The sequence below is a fragment of the Globicephala melas genome, chromosome 8, assembly GCF_963455315.2.
Source record: "Globicephala melas chromosome 8, mGloMel1.2, whole genome shotgun sequence".
Classification (NCBI taxonomy): Eukaryota; Metazoa; Chordata; class Mammalia; order Artiodactyla; family Delphinidae; genus Globicephala; species Globicephala melas.
In genome coordinates, this window is record NC_083321.1 from 22,385,829 (window position 1) to 22,408,084 (window position 22,256).

A 22,256-nucleotide genomic window follows, 5' to 3' on the forward strand; every position below is an offset into this window, starting at 1 on the left:
CCAGCTGAGGCAACAGTCATATTAAAATAAATAAGCTTTCCCCAGTATTGCATCCCAGTCCCCCATGGTCATGCCTCTAAGCCCCACATCTGAAGGGAAATCAGCCCCTCAGCTCTTGTGAGCCCAGCTGCCTTAGAATTTCCGACGGGTGTTTGTCTAAGGGACTGATGCATTCTACCTCTTGGGGTAGATAAAAGAATTAATTGTGGAAAGCCGAGTTAACAGCATGCATAGATGAACCTAAGTCTTTGGGTAGCTTGACAAGGGTGATAGATAGGAATGCATCTCTGATCCATCAACTTAAAAATCCTATGTGGGTTGGGGGTGACTCCTGGTGGGTAATTCACCCATTTCAATACTTTCAGTGCTTTAGGGACAGTTCTAGAACCCACGAGTGAATTCAGGTTTCAAGGTAGAATTCCTCTTCTATGGCTTTATCCATGTTACTGTGACCTACCCTCTGTAGGTTACTGTGACCTACATGTTACTGTGACCTACCCTCTGTAGGTTACTGTGACCTACCCTCAGTGACCATCTCATAAAAAGCACACCTAACCCAAGCCCCAAATGCCTGCAGCTTGAAACTGCCCTTGCCATCTAGGTTTAAGGAAAGGCTGTTGAGTCTCCTGACGTTTTCACTGTAACATTGCCTCTGCTCCTTTCAGACCTGGCTATGTTGCCTAAAGCTTGTGGTTGCAGGATATCTTCTTACGTATATTAGAAATCGTGCCAGCCAGTTGCGGGTCCTATTCCTTGGTGAGGCTCTATACTACCAGACCCTTCCATATGAGAATTGTCCCTCTCCTACTCCATGTAATTCTGGTGGGGCTGTCAATCAGTCAAGAGTTCCCACCTACAATAGTGGTCACAGGACCAACGATGACCAATCGTAGTCAATCTCCACTGGTTCTCAGAGAGAATCTCGTTTTCTTAGATCATGAACCTGGATCTTCTGGGACCCTCTTTTCCACCACATTTTGTAAAGCCATGAAGTCATCGCTTTACACAGGTAAAGCAGGACTCAGAAGCTGGAGGGGGAAGAACAGGTTCCTAATGACAGCTGTTGATCAACTAGATCCAGCCCTGCCCCAAATCGTTTTCCATACCCTTGAACGCTGTTGCATTAGCCAATACATCTTCTAAAATTTACCACATTCAGCTTGTATGAGTGCGATTCCTTACAACTAGCACTTACAATTGGGGGTTCTATTAATGTTCCCATTCACTTGTTTAACTATAAGATGTCAAGGGAGTCTGCATATTATCTCACTGGATACATTTCTTTTCCTTATGGACATGTATCACACATCCACTGCAGCCGTCAGAAGCTCCTTCTTTCTTATACAGTTCATTCTTTGAATCTACTGCCTTACCTGAGGATAGCAAGTTAAATGGAGAAGATGAACACTATCTCCCAGATCATTTATCCCCATGAACTTTTCTCTAAAAGGCAGACTGTTGTGTTGCTTTATCACCTTAGAGAATCCCTACTGAGAGTAGCTTTCTGAACAAGACCTTTGCATTCAACCCACTGTTTAGGACCTCACTGGGAAAGCCTCTACTCATCGTAACCCTGTATTTCCTTATTCACTGGAAAAGAGCTAATAGGGTCAATTAAAATGAATTTCACAGGTCCTTGAACTGCCTGCTTCCTAAATTCTTCCATTTTTAACTTTTTGGATGATGCCATTCTAAGGGTTCCAACATTCCAGGCCAGCCATTAACACACCGTTTCTTTTCTACAATGCCCTTAGCTTCGGACCCACCAGCACAATGTGGGAATGATCCTTTAGGCCAGGGGTTGGCAAATGACAAAGCCAGATCCAGCCCATATTGGTGGTTATTAGAACACAGGCACACCCATGCATTTATGTATTGTCATGGCGGTTTTCGTAATTGCTACAGAAACCATATGGCTGCAAAGCCAAAACTTATTTATTATCCGACCCTTTACACAAAAAGTTTACTGATCTCTGCCCTAGATTAGCATTTCTTGATTGTCTCCTCATCCTAGCACCACAGAAAATGGTACTCTGAAAAAGAAATTAAAAAAGAAAAAGGAATTAATATCTTGACAAGCCTTTGGGCATATTGTTTGGTAAAGGCCACTCTAGACCACTTGGGGCAGGACATGACCTGGTATATACTTGGGACACCACTATCTGATAGCCTAGTCTTCTTTTTGACATATCTGGGTACAAGTACATGATCTACATCTTGGTTCTGTAAGTCCTATGTTTTGATTCCCAGGTAGATTTTAATTTTGGTCAAGGCCAAGGTTATTTTTGTTCATGGGTGGTGGTGGTGGTGACCTCCTGGGCACGCTGACTTCCTGTGCAACTGTACCTGCAGCGTAAAACGAGACTTGTAAGAGCACAAAGATGCTCCCATCACTGGTGGGATGAATGGGAGCCATTTGTGGTTCAAAACCAATTACCAACATACCTGTGCCTGAGTTAGAGCATGTGCCCCTGAATATGTGGTCAGAATCTGTTCCAGCTATCACAGCCACTTGCTCCTTTCCTTCAGGCAGTGCCACAGTGAAGTCACTATGGGCAGAGAGGGCATAGTTAATGCCCATATTCTGAACTGACATCCCAGGGTTCTTGATACGAACTGGTGTCCATGGAATACTTACCTCTGTATTCCAACCACACCAAATGTGGATTCCCTAAACGGCCACCATATTTTGAGGTCCCATCAATATTCTCTCACCTTTTCTCAATTTATTAGGGCATACATTCATTGCAGAAGCCATGACAGAAGCGGCTGTCCACTCTTTATATCGCCATAGAGAAGAAAGGGGGGTTGAGGACCATTCACACCAACAGAAAGAATGAAACTGCAAGTTTATTTGAAAGTATAAAATTAAAAAAAAAACCTAATCAAAAAACAAAAGCAACCACGCACAACCTTTCCAGTTTACATCAACTTTGAATGTCACACACGATTTATTTACCACTTGCTTGCATTTTTTTAAAATGTCAATTTCAAAGTAGAAGGAATTGAGGGCAGGTGATAATGATCATAGCTGAACGATTTTAATGCTAAAATAAAAAGGACTCGCTGATCTCATTTGAGAAAAGAGAGCAGGGATGGTTTTCTGATCGGCATAGATTTAGGCCATGTATAAAAAAACATCCTCGTTGGAATGAGTTAAAAAATAATGCTGGCCACTCATTTGCTATTTTGAGTAGGGGGAAAAAACAAAACAAAAAACCCCTGCAGCTTTGGTGTCCTATTTATATCTTTTTAAAAAGAGCCATTAAAAAAAATCAAATCTATAATAAAAACATCCCTGTGTTTGTTTTAAAAAACAACATTAATAGGCTCTCCTTATGCTACTAAGGCCATCTGTCTTTCCTAAGATGCCTGGAAGCTGAAAAGCGCGTGAGACTAATTCATCACATGATTAATTAAAATGAGAATCCTTTCCTCTAAACAACTTCCAGAGCAGCAGAAAGCAGCAGGGGCCACCAGAGGGAGAAAAGAAGCCACTCTAGCTCACAGGAGATGAAATATTCAGCTAGAGTTCCTCACATACTTCGGCTGCCACCAAAAGTTCTTTCTTCACTGGATTACTCAGAAAATAACTCACGTTATTTTAAAAATGAAAGATGTAGGCAACTATGTTCCTTTTCTTAACTTAAAAAAAAAAATCACCAAGTGGCTAGCTTTCCTGCAACACACTTTGAATTTGGTTTAAAAAAGAAAAGCCTACAGAATAGGATCATTGAATGCCACTTCATCCCCCCTCCTGCAGGCTCCGTTTGAATAAGCATCAAAGAGGTTACTGACCACGTGGAAAGCAGCTCTGCATGGGTGACAGCTGCCCAGAGTGGCTCCACTTGGTTCCAGTTTTGTTCCCCCACAGCCATTAGTGTGGATTCTTGACGAATAACACCTACGTTTCCACCCATGACTTCTGAGGGGGTTGGCACTGTGGCTGGCTGGGCACAGAGAAAGAGGAAAGCTTCCATAAACACAGAGCCTATGAGCCGAGGGAGAAAGGCGTCCCTCATTCTGCGTCCTTCAAGACCTCGATAAATAATAACTCAAAGTGCAACAATGCACAGACGCCTGGCACACAGGTCAGTCTGGGGGACTTGTTACTAGCGTGCTCAGCGGGACAAAGGAACCATCATCTCCTTTTGCATCTTTGCTTGGACCTCTTTAATGGAAAAACAAACAAACAAAAGACAGCTTTCCTATACACATATAAATAGTCCCTTAACTAGAAGGGAAAAAACAAACACACTGTTTCAAATGCATTTCTAAGAGATTAAAAAAAAAAAAAAAAGTCCGAATGGCAAATCTTGACTCCAAATTATTATCCACGTCTCTCAGAGGAGAAACTATGGGATGCTCGGAGAGGCCCGAGCCTCACTCTGATTCCAGCCCTAACCCTAACCTGCAGCGCACGAATCTGGGCCTTGGGAAGGGGGGTGAGTGCAGCCCAGGAATCCAGGCTCTCTCGGGGGAGGTACTGAATTAGGTTCTCACGTTGAGTTAGAACCTACAGTGTTCTCAAGTCCAAATGCACAGGTAAAATGACTGCTGAGTGTCAGGGGGACTTAGGGGGCGAGTGCTGAAGCTGCATGAATGGGCAAGGCAGGCTGGGTGCGGCTTACAGGGACAAAGGGCCAGGTCAGATTTCTGGGCAACTCAGGTTTGGTACTCATCCCTTGTTGTACGGGCAGGTCACAGCTGGGAGGGAGACGATCCAGAAGCCAGGGAAAGGACTGTGGACCAAAGCAGACCCAGGATCTTGGCAGCCTGTACTTTAGGAGCTGAGAACTCAGATAAACTCATGGTGGGGCGCCCTGCCTGCTCTGGAATGAGGCCGATGATATATGATCCTGGAGAAAGCTCTCAAAACGAGCATTCTCGGACAAATTTTTAAATCCAGACTCTATCCAGACCTGATGGTTTCAGAGTCCTTCAGAAAACCAGGATGACACTGTTGACTTCTGAAGGGCGTGACTCACGGCAACAGGGTTCTTTGGCCCCGACCCAGAGCAATGAACAGCCTAGTGCAAGGCGGGTTCTGATGCTCCCCTGGATTCTCTCCAGAGTGGCCATCCAATGACAGCCTCCCGGTAGGACCACCCAACCCAAATCTCCAAATGGAGCTCTAAGGAAGCAGCCCACAGAGAATCTGGTCCAGTGTCCTCTGCCCTTCTGAACACCCCATACGGCACAAACACTGCTTTCTCAAGGGCCACCTAAGTACCGCACTCTCCGGCCACCTGCTCAGCAAGGTTCCAGCAGTAACAGAATGATGTGCAGAGTGAGGCTGTGATCCTGGGCCCCGAAGGAAGAGTAACTGCCCAGAAAAGATGCACATACATCAGGGCAACTGAGAGGCCAGAACAGTGCCAGGTCGCCCTCCGGAGAACATCCCTGAAATCTGGGGAAGGAGGTGAACGGAGAGAGAGCTGACACCCCACGTCACTCCTTGAGGCCTCCTGAGGAGCTTCCCACGAGCGCAAGTTGTTAGGATGGTAACAAGTCAGAGCAGATGAGCCCATGTGGACTTTGGAAGAGCTGGATTTTATACTTCTTCGGCGCCCCGGCTGGGTGCAGAGTCCCTAGGCTCCGTGGTGCCTTCCTGTGGGCCAGGCTGCCCCGGCCTGTGGCCCGTGTCTTCCATACTTAGGAGGCTGCTGGCTGCCTGGGAACTGGTGCTGTTGGCGCTGCCAGACCGGGAGCGGTAAGGGGGCAGGTCGGCTTGGTTCAGAGACTCGGTGTCTGAAGAGTAGGGCGGTGGAGGGAGGTCGTACCATGCGGGTCTGCGATGGAGAGAGCAGGATGGGGCGGGGTGGGGGGAAAGGGGGGAGAGGAGGGGGAAGAGAAAACATTAGGAGCCCAGGCACGGCAGGCAATGCCAACGTCTGCCCTTTTCCGAGCGGATGCTGACATCGGGGATGAGATTTTCCTTCCAAGGAGAAAGGCAATCCAAGGACTAGGAAAACCAGTGATTTGTAAGAAGACGAAAGGAACAGGTCAGCGTGCTCTGCCTGGCCTGTGCCAACTGGACAGTGCCCAAACCGCAACCTTTGGTAGGGAGAATTCTAAATACTCCCCGACTCATCCTGGGTGGTCTGGCAGGGCTTCACCTGGCCTGGTGTTTCGATAGAGCCCCTGACAGTCCACAGAACTGGGGGTCCTTACTGAAAGCCCACTCGTACTGGCTGTGCGGACTTGGGTGAGAGGATATCCTCTCAAACCCTCAGTCTCCCTATCTATATAAGGGAGTAATAATGACACCTTGCTTGCAGTGAAATAACTTAAAAGACATTTTATTTTCCAGCTCTCATTTATGGAAGGCTTACTACGAGTCAGGCACTGCGCCACCTACCTTACATCCCTTATTTAATGCTCACAAGAATTCTAGGAGAGAGCCATTACTTTCATGCCCATTGTACTGGCGAGAAAACTGAGGCAAAGGGGCATTAAATGGCTTGCACAGGATCACACACAACTAGTAAGCAGCAGTGCTAGGATTTGAACCCAGGAATTCTGTCTCCAGATGCAGCAGTTTTAACCTTGCCCTACAATGGATGGTCCAAATGAGTGAGGTCTTGTGTTCTTATGCTTATTTGCGAAGATGTCCTTAAGCACCGCTCCTTGGAGCTTTGTTTATCTTTTATGAGGAAGGAAAAGGAAGATTAAATAATACAAGAGCTGCCACCGGAGAGGGTTCAAGGAGGAGCCCAGTTAGCCCAGGAACACTGCCTGCAAAATGCCTCGTGCCACACCTGGTGAGTCCTGGGCTCAGTGGAAGAGGAACGCTGAGCAGGGTCCCTGCAGGGCAGGGGATGCTGAGAACCAAGGGGGACTCAGGTAGCTGTAGTCCCGGGACTTCAAAGTGGGTTCTTTGGGTACCTTGGAGGTCACCAAAGGAGAGAGGAAGGCTGAGCGGGCAGGAATGAGGTCTACTACTGGATCCAACTACAGAACTCTGGGTTTTAACTTTATATTTTGGGGTTCCTTGTACAGCTCCACCTGTGATGAAGGTTCTACTGCTTAACAAAGCTTGAGAGTTCTCTACGCCACCTCCTTTATTTTATAGATGAAGCCAAGCAAAGTTAAGGAACTTATTCACTCATTCATTCACTCACTCACTCACTTATCCATTTCATTCATTCAAATAGGAACCAAACCTCGAGTATATACTGGGCACTGTTCTGCGGTAGCAGGTGAGTGCCCAGAGCTGGTCAGGGTCCTGGACGTGTGTCCGTGTGGCATTACCAGGGAGGAGGAGGGATCTGAACTGGCCAGGATCCTAGCGGTATGTCTTCAGGTGAGTAACTTAAAAATCTCAGTTTTCTCGTCTGTAAAACTGAGGCACATATAGAACCTCCCTCGGTGAGTGGCTGTGAGGACTGAATGCGATGATACACGTGAATCGTTTTGCGAAGACTCAGCAGAAGTCAAAAGCTGCCGCCGCCTTTGCAGCTGAATGCAGGCTCCTGGCAAGACCAGGATCCCAGGCACGCGCACATGGACGCCCGCCCCTGCGTGGGATGACCTCCCTCCCCGAGGCTCTCCCAGCACGCACCTTTGGTCCAGCAGGGCCTCTGAGTAGGAGGGCGGGGAACCCACGTCAGACGCGTTCTGCTCGGCTTGGCTGGCCACGTACTGGATGCCATTGTTGACGTTGTAGGTGACGTTGCAGCGGTGAGGGTGGTCCAAGACCACCAGGCGGGAGAGCAGCACGGGGTGCTGGAGCCGGTGCACTGGCAGCGTCATGAGGTTGTTGCGCTTCCGCTGGTGGTGCAGGACCAGAGCCAGCAGGGCCACGACCAGCACAAAGATGACGGAGCTGCCGATGATGGCATAGGTGATGCTGGGATAGTACACGAGCTGGTTCTCCGAGGTCACGAACACCTGCCCGCTGCCTGGTTCTGAGAAGCCCCAGAGGCGAGAGAAAAGGAGAGAGGTTACCAAGTCGGCGCACCCATCTGCTGCAAAGTCAGGCCCAGGACGGGAATGCAAACGTTCGCAGGAGCACGGTTCACGATAGCCGCAAAGTGGAAAGCACCCCAATGTCCATAGGTCGGTGAATGGATAAACAAAATGTGGGCTGCCCATACAACGGAATAGAATCTGGCCATAAAAAGTACTGGTGCATGCTACAACATGGACGAGCCTCAAAAACGTGCTAAGCGGGCTTCCCTGGTGGTGCAGTGGTTGAGAGTCTGCCTGCCAATGCAGGGGACGCAGGTTCGAGCCCTGGTCTGGGAGGATCCCACATGCTGCAGAGCAACTAAGTCCGTGAGCACAACTACTGAGCCCACGTGTCTGGAGCCTGTGCTCCGCAACAAGAGAGGCCGCGATAGTGAGAGGCCCGCGCACCGCAATGAAGAATGGCCCCTGCTCGCCGCAACTAGAGAAAGTCCTCACACAGAAACGAAGACCCAGCACAGCCAAAAATAAATAAATAATATTCAAAGTACGTTTAAAAAAACCAAAACAAACAAAAAAAAACAACAAAAAAAACCTTGCTAAGCAAGATAAGCCAGACAGGGCTTCCCTAGTGGCGCAGTGGTTGAGAGTCCGCCTGCCCATGCAGGGGACACTGGTTCGTGCCCCGGTCCGGGAAGATCCCACATGCCGCGGAGCGGCTGGGCCCGTGAGCCATGGCCGCTGGGCCTGCGCGTCCGGAGCCTGTGCTCCGCAACAGGAGAGGCCACGACAGTGAGAGGCTTGCGTACCGCAAAAAAAAAAAAAAAAAGATAAGCCAGACACAAGAGACCACATAGTGTACGATTCCATTTATATGTGTCCAGGAAAGGCAAATTTATAGAGACAAAAAGTCGATTAATGGTTGCCAGGGGCTGGGGGTGGGAATGGGGATTCACCGGTGATGGGCATCCGGGATCTTGCTCGGGTGATGGGAATGGAAATGTTCTAAAACTGGATGTGGTGATGGCTGTGCAAAGTGATACATTTACTAAAACTCATTGAATTGTACAGTTAAAACGGGCAGATTTTATGTCATGTAAATTATACCTCAATAAAGTTGTTAAAAAAAAATCAGCCCGGGGAAATATAATATCCAGGGAACAGGAGTGATAGTTCCAGTGACAGAAATCAGTTTTTCTCTGGAAATTTATCATATCACATACGTGAGGAACACTGGCCAGTGTATCTGGGGTTCCTTACGTCGGCAAAGTATTTATTTAATGCCCGGCCTTTGCCAAGCTTTCAAGATGGAGAGCCAGCAGAGCACAGGCTGAAATCATGGACTCTGGAGCCAGACTAGGTTCAAACTCAAGCTATTCAGCTGACTGGCTGCGTGCCCTCTGGGAAGTGGTCAACCTCTCTGTGCTGTAATTTCCTCATCTGTGAAATGGGGGTGGTATTAGTCCCCACCTCACTGGGCTGTCCTGAGCATGAAATGAGTGCATAATTATCAAGCACTTAGAACAACAGCTGACACGCTGCGGGTGTTCAAGACACACAAACATGTGTTTTATCACAGCTACTTGCCCCACAGCAACTCCGTGAAGTAGGTGCTGTAACTGCCTTCTTTTTAAGATGAAGAAAGGGAAGCTTGGAGAACCTGGGTCCCCTGACCAGGGTCACAGGGTTAGGAGGTAAGGGGCTGTGCCTGATTTGAGCCCTGTGGTCTGACTCAGAGCCTTGCCTCTGACACTCTGCCCTGCAGCCCCTACCAAGACCAGCTAGGCACCCGGCACACACTTCCTCAGAGGCCCTAGGACGAAGGCCTGGTACACGCCCCAGCCCTGCCAGGCCCCTCCTCTCCACGTGTACTAAGGAGCCACACTGCAAACACTCAGGGGAGAGGCTTCCCCGTCAGCAGGACACACCTGGCAATGGTGGCCAGGCCCAGGCTGGCCCGGGACCCCAGAGCGGCCCCTCCTCGTAGAAAGTCGGGGACCCCTCTTCTTTGCGGAAGAGCTACAACTACCCACAGCTGCGGCCCAGCTGCAAAAATAATCTAAATGCAGCCTAAGTGAGCAAGTGTGCGACCACACCCTGGGCCCGTTCAACCTCTGAAGCCGTGAAGAGGTTTTCGTGGGTTCACAGTGGCCAGCGTGTAGGCGTGAAGTGGCAGCACCGCCCGCTGGCTGCTCGGGTCCTGGGCCCCTCATCACTAGATCGCACATGGCTCCGTTCATCATAGATCTCCAGTGAGTTGGATGGTGTCTGGCACAGAGTCGACACCCAATAAATGCATCCAACTCAACGAAAAAAGAATCTGTGTATTCACACACCCTGGTAAGGTAGGTGCTATTATTAGTTTATTATTCCTGTTTTTCAGATGAGCAAATTGACTCAGAGGTGAATTAAGGTGTCTAAGTGCACAAAAGAACTAAGCAGGGGAGTCAGAACGAGAACCCAGATATTTCTCCTTCAAAAGTCCACGTGCCATGCAACACACCATCGCCCCTCCTTTCCCGACACAAACAGTTCCTGATTCCCCACATCATCCTAATCTGACACAAAGAAAGACCTTCCCCCTCAAGCTCCAGGCTGTGTTAATTTTCGTTCCAGTCACACTCAGACATGGACTAAAGGCTAAGAAGATTCTCCAAGTTCCTGTCGGTCACCGTTTCAATGATGAACTGTATAGAACGAAGCAAGCAAGATCCCAGAGGGGAGGCAGAAGCGTGCTGCAGACGGTTACGGGAGAAAGGACTGAGGGAGTTCTGTCTGCTCTCAGCTTAGATAATTAAAAGCTGGGTGGGAGCCTCTGAGTGTATATATATATATATATATATATATACACACACACATATACATATATATATATATATATATATATATATATATATATACGTGTGTGTGTGTGTGTGTGTGTGTGTGTATGTTTCAGATTTCAGGCCTAAAAGAGAAGAGCCTCTTTATTTCATCTCTAGCACAGAGCTGAAGGGTCGAATTCTGGGGCCGTCACTGCTAGCTGCTGCTCAAGCAAGTTATTTAACTTTGGGCCTCTCACTGTTGTGGCCTCTCCTGTTGCGGAGCACAGGCTCCGGACGCTCAGGCTCAGCGGCCATGGCTCATGGGCCCAGCCGCTCCGCGGCATGTGGGATCTTCCCGGACCAGGGCACGAACCCGTGTCCCCTGCATCAGCAGGCGGACTCTCAACCACTGCGCCACCAGGGGAGCCCTATCACGACAGTTTTTGAGCAGATGGGAACATCCTGAGGAGGAGGGCCTTCTTCTAATTCACACAGAGGTGGTATCTGGACTGACAGAAGGGCTAAACCAACTGACACCTGTGACTCGGGGTTCCTTTGCTTCTAAAAGATTCCCTCCTCCAGATGCAAATTGCATTTCCTACAGGATACGATTATTCACCTCTCAGACTGGGCAAAGGCGAAGTCTGAGTTCACATTTTGCTGGCCAGGACTTGGGAAAACAGGTATAATTATTCACGCATGGCTGGTGGGAGGGTAAATTGGTACAACCCAGGGTGGTGATGGGGTTAACAATATAGATCAAAATAACAAACATACATTAACAATACATATCAAAATAGAAAAAGTACATATCCTTTGACCCAGCCATTCCACTCTTAGGAATCTAACAGATATATATACTCACACAAATGAGAAGTATTAATACAAGTATTCATGGAAGCATTGTTCGCAATAGCATGTATATCAGGAAAGATCTAAATGTCCGTCAATTGCAGCCTGGCTAAATAAATGATGGTGCCTCCAGACGTACCACACCTATTTAAGAAACTAGGGCAGCTCTACATAGACTGATGTGAAACAGTCTGAAAGATATCGTGATAAGCTGAGCAATAACAAAAAAAGTCCAGTAGAGAATGTTCTGAGTATTTCTAGAAGGACACACAGATCTGGTACGACTGGGAGAGAAGAGAGGCAAGAGGGAGACGTATTTTTCATTGTTTACTCTTTTCTACTTTGTATTATTTATACTGTTTTATCCAGTCAAAAAATAAGCATCTTCTCTCTTCCTCTGGCTTTGCCTAGGCTGATGTGAGTAGAGGTTTCATTACTGGTTTCCTTCCTTCTCTCCCTGTAGTGTGAGGGCTCCTGGGGGAGTTTCACTGCCACTCACTCACTCGGACCCCTCCCTGAGTCCAGAATTCCTGTTCTAGAAGGTTCACTGCCCTGTTCAAACCGACGCCTTACCATTCTCCTGAAAGCTCAACTGCCTCTTTAAAAAATTTATTAAAAAAAATTATTTTTAAAATTAACTTTTCTCCAGAGTAAATATTTTTAAAAGTCAGGTTTAGTGAGGTATAATCGATACACAATAAAACTTACCCTTTTAAAATGTACAATTAGATGAGTTGTAACCAAATGTAACAGTTCCAAGAAGTACCACCACAAGCAAGATATCAAACATTTCCATCCCTCCCGTCATTGACAGCCACTTGGGAATCACTGATCTCTTTTCTGTCCAGATAGGTTCATCTTTTCCAGAAAGTCAGGTAAGGGAATCATCTAGTAAGTAGCCTACTGTGTGTGGCTTCTTTCGCTTGGCATAACGCTTCTGAGGTGCACCAAGGTTTCTCTGAGTGTTACTATTTCATTCCTTTAGACCGTTGAGCAGTATTCATTGCTTGGATGCAAGACAATTTGTTTATCCGTCCACCAGTTAAGGGAGGGAAGTGGTTGTTTGCAGTTTCCGGAATGCATATCTTTGTGCTGACATATATTTTCCTATTTTGGCGGGTATATACCCAGGGGCAGGCTGCTGGGTCGTATGGGAAGCGTATGCTTAATTTATAAAAAACTATCACACTGTTTTTCAAGGTGGCTATAGCACTTAGCCTTCTCCCAGTTGCTCTGCACCCTCCCAGCATGTAACATAGCTAGCCTTTTCAATTTCAGCCATGCTCACAGGTGCACAGTGGTATCTCACTGAGGTTTTAAGTTGCATTTCCCAATGACTAATGATGTCGAGTATCTCTTCGTGTGCTGATGTGCCATCTGTATATCTTCTTTGGTGAAACACCTATTTAAATCTCTTGCCCATTTTAGAATTGGGATGTCTGACTACTTATTATTGAGTAGTAAGAGTCCTTTAGATGTTCTGGGAGACAAGTTCTTTTCCAGATGCGTGTCTTGCAAATATTTTCTCCCAGACGGTGGCTCGGCTTTTCATCTACTTTACTGTGTCTTTCTGAAGATAAGTGTTCAAATTTTTTTATGAAGTCCGCTGTATTAATTATTTCTCTCGTGTTCTGTGTTTTTTGTATTCTATCCAAGAAATCTTTGCCTAGGAGACGTTTTATAGCTTTAGCTCTTACATTTACAACTATGATCCACTGCAAGTTAATTTCTGTTTATGGTACAAGGTGAAGTTCAATGTCCTTTCCCCCCATCCCTTTGGATATCCAATTGTTCCAGTACCATTTGTGGAAAAGCCTATCCTTTTTTATTGAATAACCTTGGCACCTTTGTTGAAAATCAATTGTGCATACAAGGCTGGGTCTATTTCTAAGTGATCTATTCTGTTTGATGAAGCTACGCGCCAATCCTTATGCCAGTAATTGTGCTGAGAACTACAGTTTTACGGCAAGTCTCAAAATCAGGTAGTGTGGGCTTCCCTGGAGGCGCAGTGGTTGAGAGTCCGCCTGCCGATGCAGGGGACATGGGTTCGTGCCCCGGTCCGGGAAGATCCCACATGCCGTGGAGCGGCTGGGCCCATGAGCCATGGCCGCTGAGCCTGCGCGTCCAGAGCCTGTGCTCCGCAATGGGAGAGGCCACAGCAGTGACAGGCCCACGTACCACAAAAAAAAAAAAAAAAAAAAAAAAAAAAATCAGGTAGTGTGAGTCCTGCGTGCTCTCTTTTCTTCCAAATTGAATTTTTCTGATTACAAAAATATATTAGAATTAAAATTTAAAGTAATATAGAAATGTTCATGACAGACAACCTCTCCCTCACCCCTTACACCTACTAGAAAAAAAATAGTTCACAGTTTGGTGTAGACTAGGGGTTGGCAAATCTTCTGTCAAGGGTCAGAGAGTAAATATTTTATGATCTGTGCGCTATACAGTTTCAGCTACAACCACTCAACTCTGCCTCTGTAGTGCAAAAGCATTACAAATAGTACATCAATGAATGAGTGTATTTGTGTCCCAAACTTGATTAAAAAAGACAGCCAGCCAGACCAAACGCTGAGAAACTATCATTTCATAGATTCCTCCAAGCCATTGTTTATCTTCTCTTATTTTGAGAATTACGTTTGTATTACATGCATGTAGGTGACCATGTGTTAGATTTTAACAAGGAAAAATTTTTAGGAATGTATTCACTTCAGATCAATAATCCTTCAGGAAGAGATAATAGTTCTTAAAACGTCCAGCTAAGGCAGAGAAAACAATTATTACATTTTACAATTGATTTCACTGTAAGTATTCTTTTTTTTTTTTTTTTTTTTTTGCGGTATGTGGGCCTCTCACTGTTGTGGCCTCTCCCGCTGCGGGGCACAGGCTCCGGACGCACAGGCCCAGCGGCCATGGCTCACGGGCCCAGCCGCTCCACGGCATGTGGGATCCTCCCGGACCGGGACAGGAACCCGTGTCCCCTGCATCGGCAGGCGGACTCCCAACCACTGCGCCACCAGGGAAGCCCTGTAAGTGTTCTTTTAATTCAGTTTCAGGAAGATCTTATTTCTTGACATTTTTTATGTGTAAAAATGCCTGAATATCTTCATTAAGCCTGAATAATCATGTAACTGTACATAATTTTCATAGATCAAAAGTTATTTTAAAACATCATTTAGATATTGCTTCAAAAACTGTAGTGTCAAATAGAATGCAAGGTTAAAAAAACAAACAAACAAACAAAAAACAGGCAGCAGATCAGATTCAGCCCACTGGCCGTGGTTTGCTGACCTGCTAAGTACAGATCCCTCAAAACTCTTCTTTGTGTATGTACACACGTGCTTTTCTTCATGCTGTACAGACATTTCTACAAATGGACATCTTCCTCACTCACGCACACCTTTGTGAAGAAGGAGCTATGTAGTATTCCATTATATAGGCACATCACAATTCCACCAATTCCTTACTGATGTACATTTTGGTTGCTTTTTTTTTTTGGCGCTCTGACAAACAATGCCACAACAACATTCAGGCAGACCAACCAGACCATGAGAGCCATGAGGGGAGGGCCAGGCTTGCTGGTCTACTTCTATACTCAGTGCCCAACACAGAGGTTGAGTAAATTAGTCTGTGGTCACTGGTGCAACGATTTCTTAGGATGGACTGCGTTTCCGTGGCCATCTAGTCTCCGGGGCTGTCTTGAACGCTCTCCTTTTCTCTGTCCACACTGAGCCACCAAGCGTGGTCAATTGCTGCTGTGCAGTGCTTCTCTAGACTCTGCCTCTGGTCTCCATCAGGCCCAGACCAGGAGGAGAAACCTCGTTGTGCTCTTACTATCTTTAGTCTCTTTGTCCTCTAACCCTTCTGCAATACTCTCATCAGATTGAACACGACCCAGCTCTGTCGCTGTGTCATTCTTATAAAATTATTCAGATCCAGGACCCTGAGTGGCTCACATCACCCTCCCCAGCCACGCATTCAGCCTCTGCAGCCTTCCCCACCTTGGCTTCCCAGTACCAACCCCTGGAGGATGTGGGGAGAGAAGTCCAGAGTTGGAATGTTCCATTGCTATTTGCTTTGTGACCTGTTGCCCACTCCTGATTTGAAAGAAATAATAATACAAATAATACTAACAACCACCATCCATGTTTGCTGGGAACTCAAAAACAGAGTAATAATCATGATATCATCATAATGATTATCATTGCAGCTCTCATCCTATCAGCAATATCTTATGTGTTTACACGTATGACCTCTGATTTGTAATCCTTAAACCATCTGCAGTGAGTTGAATGGTGTCCCCCCAAAAGATATGTCTACTGGGAGCCTCAGAATGTGACCTTATTTGGAATAAGGATCTCTGAAGATATAATTAAGGTAAAGATCTTGAGATGAATTAGGGTGGACTCTCAGAGTGTCCTTATGAGGGACAGAAAAGGAGAAGACCCAGAAACAGACAAGGGAAAAGGCCATATGGAGATAGAAGCAGAGATCGGAATCTTGCAGCCCCCAAGCCAAGGAACACCAAGAATTGCAGGGAGCCAGCAGAAGTGAGGAGAGAGATGTGGTTCTCCCTCAGAGCCTCCACAAAGAACCAACCCTGACAGTACCTGCATTTTGGACTTCTGGTCTCCAGAATTGTGAGAACATAAATTTCTGTTGTTTTAAGCCACTGAGGTAGTGGCAATTTGTTTTGGCGGCCCTGGGAACCAAAGACAGCATCCTGTGAAGTAGACCATTATTTTACAGAGGAGGAAATGGGGGAGCAGGTAGGTTAAGTCACTTGCCCAAGTCCTCCGTGCACCTGGGTTATGATCAATAGCTTTGTTAGAGCTAATTAGAGAGGGAACAGGGAGAAACCCAGCCAGTCCGGTTCCAGAATCCCTGCTCTTCACGTATGACTTTCTTTCATGTTCACCCCTATCTCCCACCATGAAGAGGAGTTCCTGGTGGGCAAAGGCTGGGCTCTCCCCTTCTTGGAGCCCTACTCAGGGCCAAATGCAGCCTTGTAAATACGGTAGGTATTCCACGCGTATTTTTAGATATCTGTAAACTGACTTTGAGACACAGTAATTCACAATCTCTCCATTTACAGAAAGAGTCAAACATTGAATAAGAAGATGAGGGCAACCTTGAAGCTGAGGCATAAGAACCGGGCCCCCTACTGCTAATCTTCATCCTGTATGTATGATCTCACCTCAACCTTACAACCACCATTTTTTTACAGATGGGGAAACTGAAGCCCAGAGAGGTTAAGTAACTGACTGAAGGTCACAAAGCAAACAAGTGGTACAACTAGTATTTGTACCCAGGAGTCTGATGCCAGAAGTCACCACCCTGTCCCAGGTAGTTCTATACGCCCTCCCCTCCCCTTTCCCGCTTGTCCTGTCCAGTTGTCACCAACCTTATCTCTCTTGGATAAGCGATAAGTCATTGCTTATCTATTGAAGTAATGAGCAATGATAAGCAATGGAATCATTGCTCCAATAACTCCAATGACTCTGATCAATATATTCTGAAATGTCTTCTGTGAGATGTAAGAGGTATTTCATGACAAAGCGTACCTTGGTCAAAGAGGTATGAGAAAAAGTGGATTCGACAAATTAAACCACTTTCTTTGTAGCTGTTCAGAGTGCAGGCTCTGGAACCAAACTGTCTAGATTCAATCCTTGGCTTTGCCACTTACTGGCTGTGTGACCTAGGACAAGTTACTCTACCTCCTGTGCCTCAAAATCCTTATCCGTGAAACTGGATAATAGTAGAGTTCACCCCACAGGGTTGTTTTACGGAAAATACATGAAAAACAAGAGTTTAGAACTTTGGCACATAGTAAATACTCAACAAAGCCTAGATATTAATAGCTATCATTACGGGATTTTTCAGAGCCTTTACCAGGTAAATGTATACTGTGATGCCTCCTGAGATGATGTGGCTATTCCACCAGCCCTGGTGCTTTGCTGAGGTGGACAGAACATACATCACATTCCAGAAGTTGTCTTTCCATAGGTCACTGGGGCATGCCTGACCTTTGGGTAAGCTGCTGGAGGAAGCTCTGCGGCTGTCGCTGCTAACTTAAGAGGCAGGAGGTGAGGGGCGACTGCCTAGCGCCCCTCCTCCTCTGTGCAGCACAGGCACTTGCCTCCCAGGCCACACCCAGTTATGGGCCAGCATCCCCATCACTGGCTGAAGTAGGCCAAGCACCAGGAGCCTCGGACTGTGCAGCAGCTCCTGCATGTGAAATGAGGGATTCCCTCCATCGGGAGGGCCGTCCGACACCCTGCCGTCCTGACACCTGACGAAACCCAGCAGGTAGGAGCTGATCCTGTTCAAAGGCGCAAAGAGCCCAAGGCTGCCCTGGGTCTGTTCTCCGGATCCTCGAGTTCACTGTGGCCCCTGCATAATCAGCTCCTCGGTGCTACATCTGTCTGGTAAACCTTATTACCCAGGGAAATGCTGAGCGTGCACACTTGGAGCTTCTGAGTGCAGAAAAGTTTCTGAATAATTTAGGAGAAAGGGCTGGTAATAGAATCATTACTCCTCGAGGGGGAGTTTTATTGACCATGAACAAATTCATGGCTTCTGAGATTTCAGAAAATCTAACACAATGACCTGGTCCCCTGCACCCCAGGGAAGGGCTATTCGTTCTGCACACACCGAGGTCTTGTGTTTCAGTCCCAGCGCAAAGGGGGGACAGAAAGAGTTTAATGAAGGGACAGTGGGAAGCTGTTCCCAGCCTCAGGCCTGAGAGGGTGAGGATGTGGCTTCTGGAATCCGGTGGGACCCGATGGGAGCTGAGGCCTTTGGGGGAGGAATGTGCCCTTCGCCAATCTGTGGCCTGCAGGCAGGGAGCTGGGGGAACAGATATTCTGACCTTTTGTTTTCTACCCTCCAACCTCTTGCTGATGCTTCCTCCTGGCCAAACCCACCCAGAGCCAGAGGGTAAGGAGGTTCAGCCAGTGCAGCCCAGAGGGTCAGCGGTACACGTGGGTGGGGGTGGGGGTGGGGGAGGGGGAGGGGAGGAGGAGTGTGGAGACTGGCTGGTGAGAAAATTCAGGGCGGGGCCCCCTGCTCCTCGGCTGCGACCTTGGCCCTCCTTCCCTGTCTCAGCCTGCAAACCCTACCAGACTCCCAGCCCTGACTCAAACGCCACTACTCTCGTGAAGCCTTCCACTGTCCCCTCTGTTGGAATGAAATGGTTCCTTCCTGTGCTCTCCTCACAAGCTGTCCCCTCTGCTGGACCCCCGTGACATCTTGCTTTATACCACGTTTGACGACACGCAGGCGGCAGAGGGACGACCCGCTGCCCTCTGGCCCCGTGCTGGGCAGCGCCGCACCGCAGTGCTCACGCCCCACGCAGGGAAACACTTGCCTTCCGTGCTGGCAGCCACGCCCACCTGACCCTGACCTGCTAATGGACCAAAGCAACCAAATGAGAAAGCCAAGGCTATCTATGCAGAGCTCACTGTAGCAAGGGAGTGAGCCACCATCACCTGCGTTTTGGCAGAGACTCCGAGGAAGGCAGAGGAGTGGGAGAGCATACAGTGGCCGAAAGGGAGGGATTCGGGTGTGCTCTGACCAGAGGCTACCGGCCCAGGGAAGCCGGCGGCGGGCGGGGCATCTGATGGGAACGGCCGGGGAGGGGGCGGGGACAATATTTCGCTTCCTCTGGTTGGTCCTAAGCTGGAAATGGGGCCAAAAATTGGGGAAGCTGTCAGTTACTAATCAAGTCTTGGATGTTTGGGGTCCATTGTTACAGGGGTTATTGTTTGGCTTCCTGGGCTGGCTGTTGGAGGTTGGGGGTGAGAGTTCTGCTTTTACACACGGTCTGGTCACTGCCCATCTGTATATTCAGTTTCTCACTGACTATCCAACCCATGTCCCCAGGTCTGGCCCAAATCCCACTTGCGCTTGAGTCCCCCTGATGCCCAGGGCCAGTCTATTGCTCATTTTCATCATTTGTAAAGTAAGGGTGATAAACGTCCAGCATGTAGCATCTCTGTGGAGCTTAGAGCTGACGCAGGTGAAGTCCCTGCCTGGGAACGGCGAGTCTGCTAATGTCATCAGGTACCTGACTGTTCTTGGAGGGAAGCGAGGTGTAGGTATGAATGAGGACGGGTCCATCCAACGAACAACAGGTGGCGTGTGTGATGGTCAGCCGACATTTGGAAGTTTGATGGACAGGCTCAGAGTTCTGGTTCAGCCACAGACCCCATAAATGACGCTGGCCAATTTCCTGCAACTTTCTTTTTTTTTTTTTTTTTTAAAGATTTATCTGAACCAGGTCTTTCTCTCTCTTTTTTTAAAATTTTATTATTTATTTTATTTTTGGCTGTGTTGGGTCTTTGTTGCTGCATGAGGATTTCCTCTAGTTGCGGTGAGCAGGGGCTACTCTTCATTGCGGTGCGTGGGCTTCTTATCGTGGTAGCTTCGCTTGTAGCAGAGCCCAGGCTCTAGGCGTGCGGGCTTCAGCAGTTGTGGCACACGGGCTCAGTAGTTGTGGCTCGCGGGCTCTAGAGCGCAGGCTCAGTAGTTGTGGCGCACGGGCTTAGTTGCTCCGCGGCATCTGGGATCTTCCCGCACCAGGGCTCGAACCCGTGTCCCCCGCACTGGCAGGCGGATTAGTAACCACTGCGCCACCAGGGAAGTCCCTCCTGACCTTTCTATGCCTCATCTGTAATGTCAGGATTAAAAACCTGCCCCACCACAGAGTTGATAAGAACATTAAAAAGCTGTTTTAAATCCAAGCCAAGTGAACCAATTGTGAGCTGGATGCTCTGACTTCCTCTTGTCTGTGCAAAGACTCTGATCTCTGCACGCCTGAGCTGACTGGCGGGAAAGAGGAAATGATGCCCAGAGGGAAGCAGGCAGAATAGCCAGGATTTTAGGGTCATGGAGGCTGAGGCCTTCCAAGGTTTGTGCTGAGAGCTAAGGAGGGATATCTGGCTGGGGGCATGTTCATTTATCACTCAGATCCCAGACAGATGGTTGGACCTTGAGCTTATGGCTGGGGATGCCAGAACCAAAACAGCAGAGACCTGACCCTGGGGATGCTCACGTGGGACAGGCCCTGGGGCCCCACTTCTCTCCAGGTTCCCCCAGGATCACCTCTACCAGCCTGCAGCCACGTCCTCTCAAGCAGGGAAGCGTCCAGGAACTGTCTTGGCCATCGTAAGCCAAGGGCATCCCTATATCCACCTGGACTTCTCCTTGTTTTTTAAAAAACATCCCACGGGGCTGTTGTGCCTTTGTGGATCTCCATTCCAAGCACATCTCCTGTCCCAATTTAGATGTGGATTGAAAAAGTTTAATTTAAAGGGCAGACTGGCAAATGACTGAATCAAAAGAGAACCACAAAAACCCCACTGAACCATTGCCATGGCAACGCAAGTTTCTAAAATTAACCGAAAGGAGGGTGATGGGAAAATCCTTGCTGCCAGCCTGCCCAGAGTCAGACAGACCACAGCAGGAGGTATCCTGGCCTGGAGCCAGAGGAAAATTAGAGAGGGGATCCATCTGCCAGGAGGGAACTAGGGCTCTAAGACCATTGAGAGCCAGGAGATGAGCGCATTAAGATTACATTCAAAACGGGAGAGAGGGAAAAAAAGAGAAAGTTCTAAGACTGGAGATAGAATGAGTGGATATCTCCCTGGGAATTCTAGTGGTTCTTATTCCAAGAGACCCCAGGGGCTCTTGTCCTCCCCACCTCTCACATTTGCCCACCCTTGGGCAAAGGGGACAGGAAGTGTCCCTAAAAAGCCCTGCATTTTCAACAAACGCTATTGAGCCAGCCAACTGTTACCAGTAGCCCCTAATTTACAAGCCACTCACCGCGAGGAGGGCGGCTTGGTAGGGAGGAGAGCCCCCCCTGATCCAGAGCTCTCAGAAGCCTGCCAAGAACTGCTGTACATGCTCAGAGCTCGTTCTCTGGCTCTGATGAGGAAGAGCACCAATGGTCCGGCTGCTGTTATCCAGAGTACAGTCCCTATGGGAAGTTACTCTAATACCCCAAATGTGGCAATCATGACAAGGTGCCTGTAACCACTACAGAAAGTAAATGGTGGAACCAAGAAATCAAGGAAGAAGTCAAGCACAGCCCTTCCCAGCCCGGCCTTCACCAGCTCTGACTTTTTGTTGTCTATGGAAGTAAGTGACTAAAATGTTCCTACAGGACGTGGCAAATTTGGCCTCAATCTTGGATATGAAAAACCTTGAATGGTTAAAAATCTGTCACCTGCCACCACCACCACCTCCCTGGCTGGTTAGGTAATATTGCCTGACTCTACAATCCTGTCTTCTGAGAGGTGCTCGGATGGTACGTATCTATGCTTCCTGAGATGAAGGTTGGCTGGAGGTTTTAATGTTCTCCAAGACGAGGTGCTGGAAGCTCCATTCCAACACCTGAGGGCCTCCTGGGAAGTGGGTCTCTGAACCTGGCTCTTCCATAATAGATGAATAACTTACAGGGTCTGGGGCAGTGGAGGATTCCATGACCTGCCAGATTCTTTAAAGAGGAAATAATCACCACGTATCCCCAGGGCCATCTTACAATCCGTGTATCCCTGTCAAATGCTCTCCAGACACCAAAGACAGGTTAGAGAGCTCAGGCAAGCATTTTTAAATATTAATGGGGATGTGTTAAAACAAGCAAGGGGAGAAATCAAAGCTTCTGTCACTGACAGAGGGCCCAAGCCG

The 22,256-nt window shown here is 47.9% G+C and overlaps 1 protein-coding gene across 4 annotated transcripts in view; it reads right to left on the reverse strand.

The window, feature by feature from the left end:
- Positions 1–2,832: 2,832 nt before the first annotated feature.
- Positions 2,833–22,256, reverse strand: part of LDLRAD3 (low density lipoprotein receptor class A domain containing 3) — a 279,192-nt gene continuing 259,768 nt past the window's right edge. For all 4 annotated transcript variants that reach the window (XM_060303355.1, XM_060303356.1, XM_060303357.1 and 1 more), the window contains 2 exons: positions 7,565–7,910; positions 2,833–5,792 (listed from right to left, as the gene is read on the reverse strand). In XM_060303355.1, coding sequence (XP_060159338.1) covers positions 5,555–5,792; positions 7,565–7,910 — 584 coding nt within the window. In that variant the 3' untranslated portion in view covers positions 2,833–5,554. The remainder of the gene's footprint in view (positions 5,793–7,564; positions 7,911–22,256) is intronic.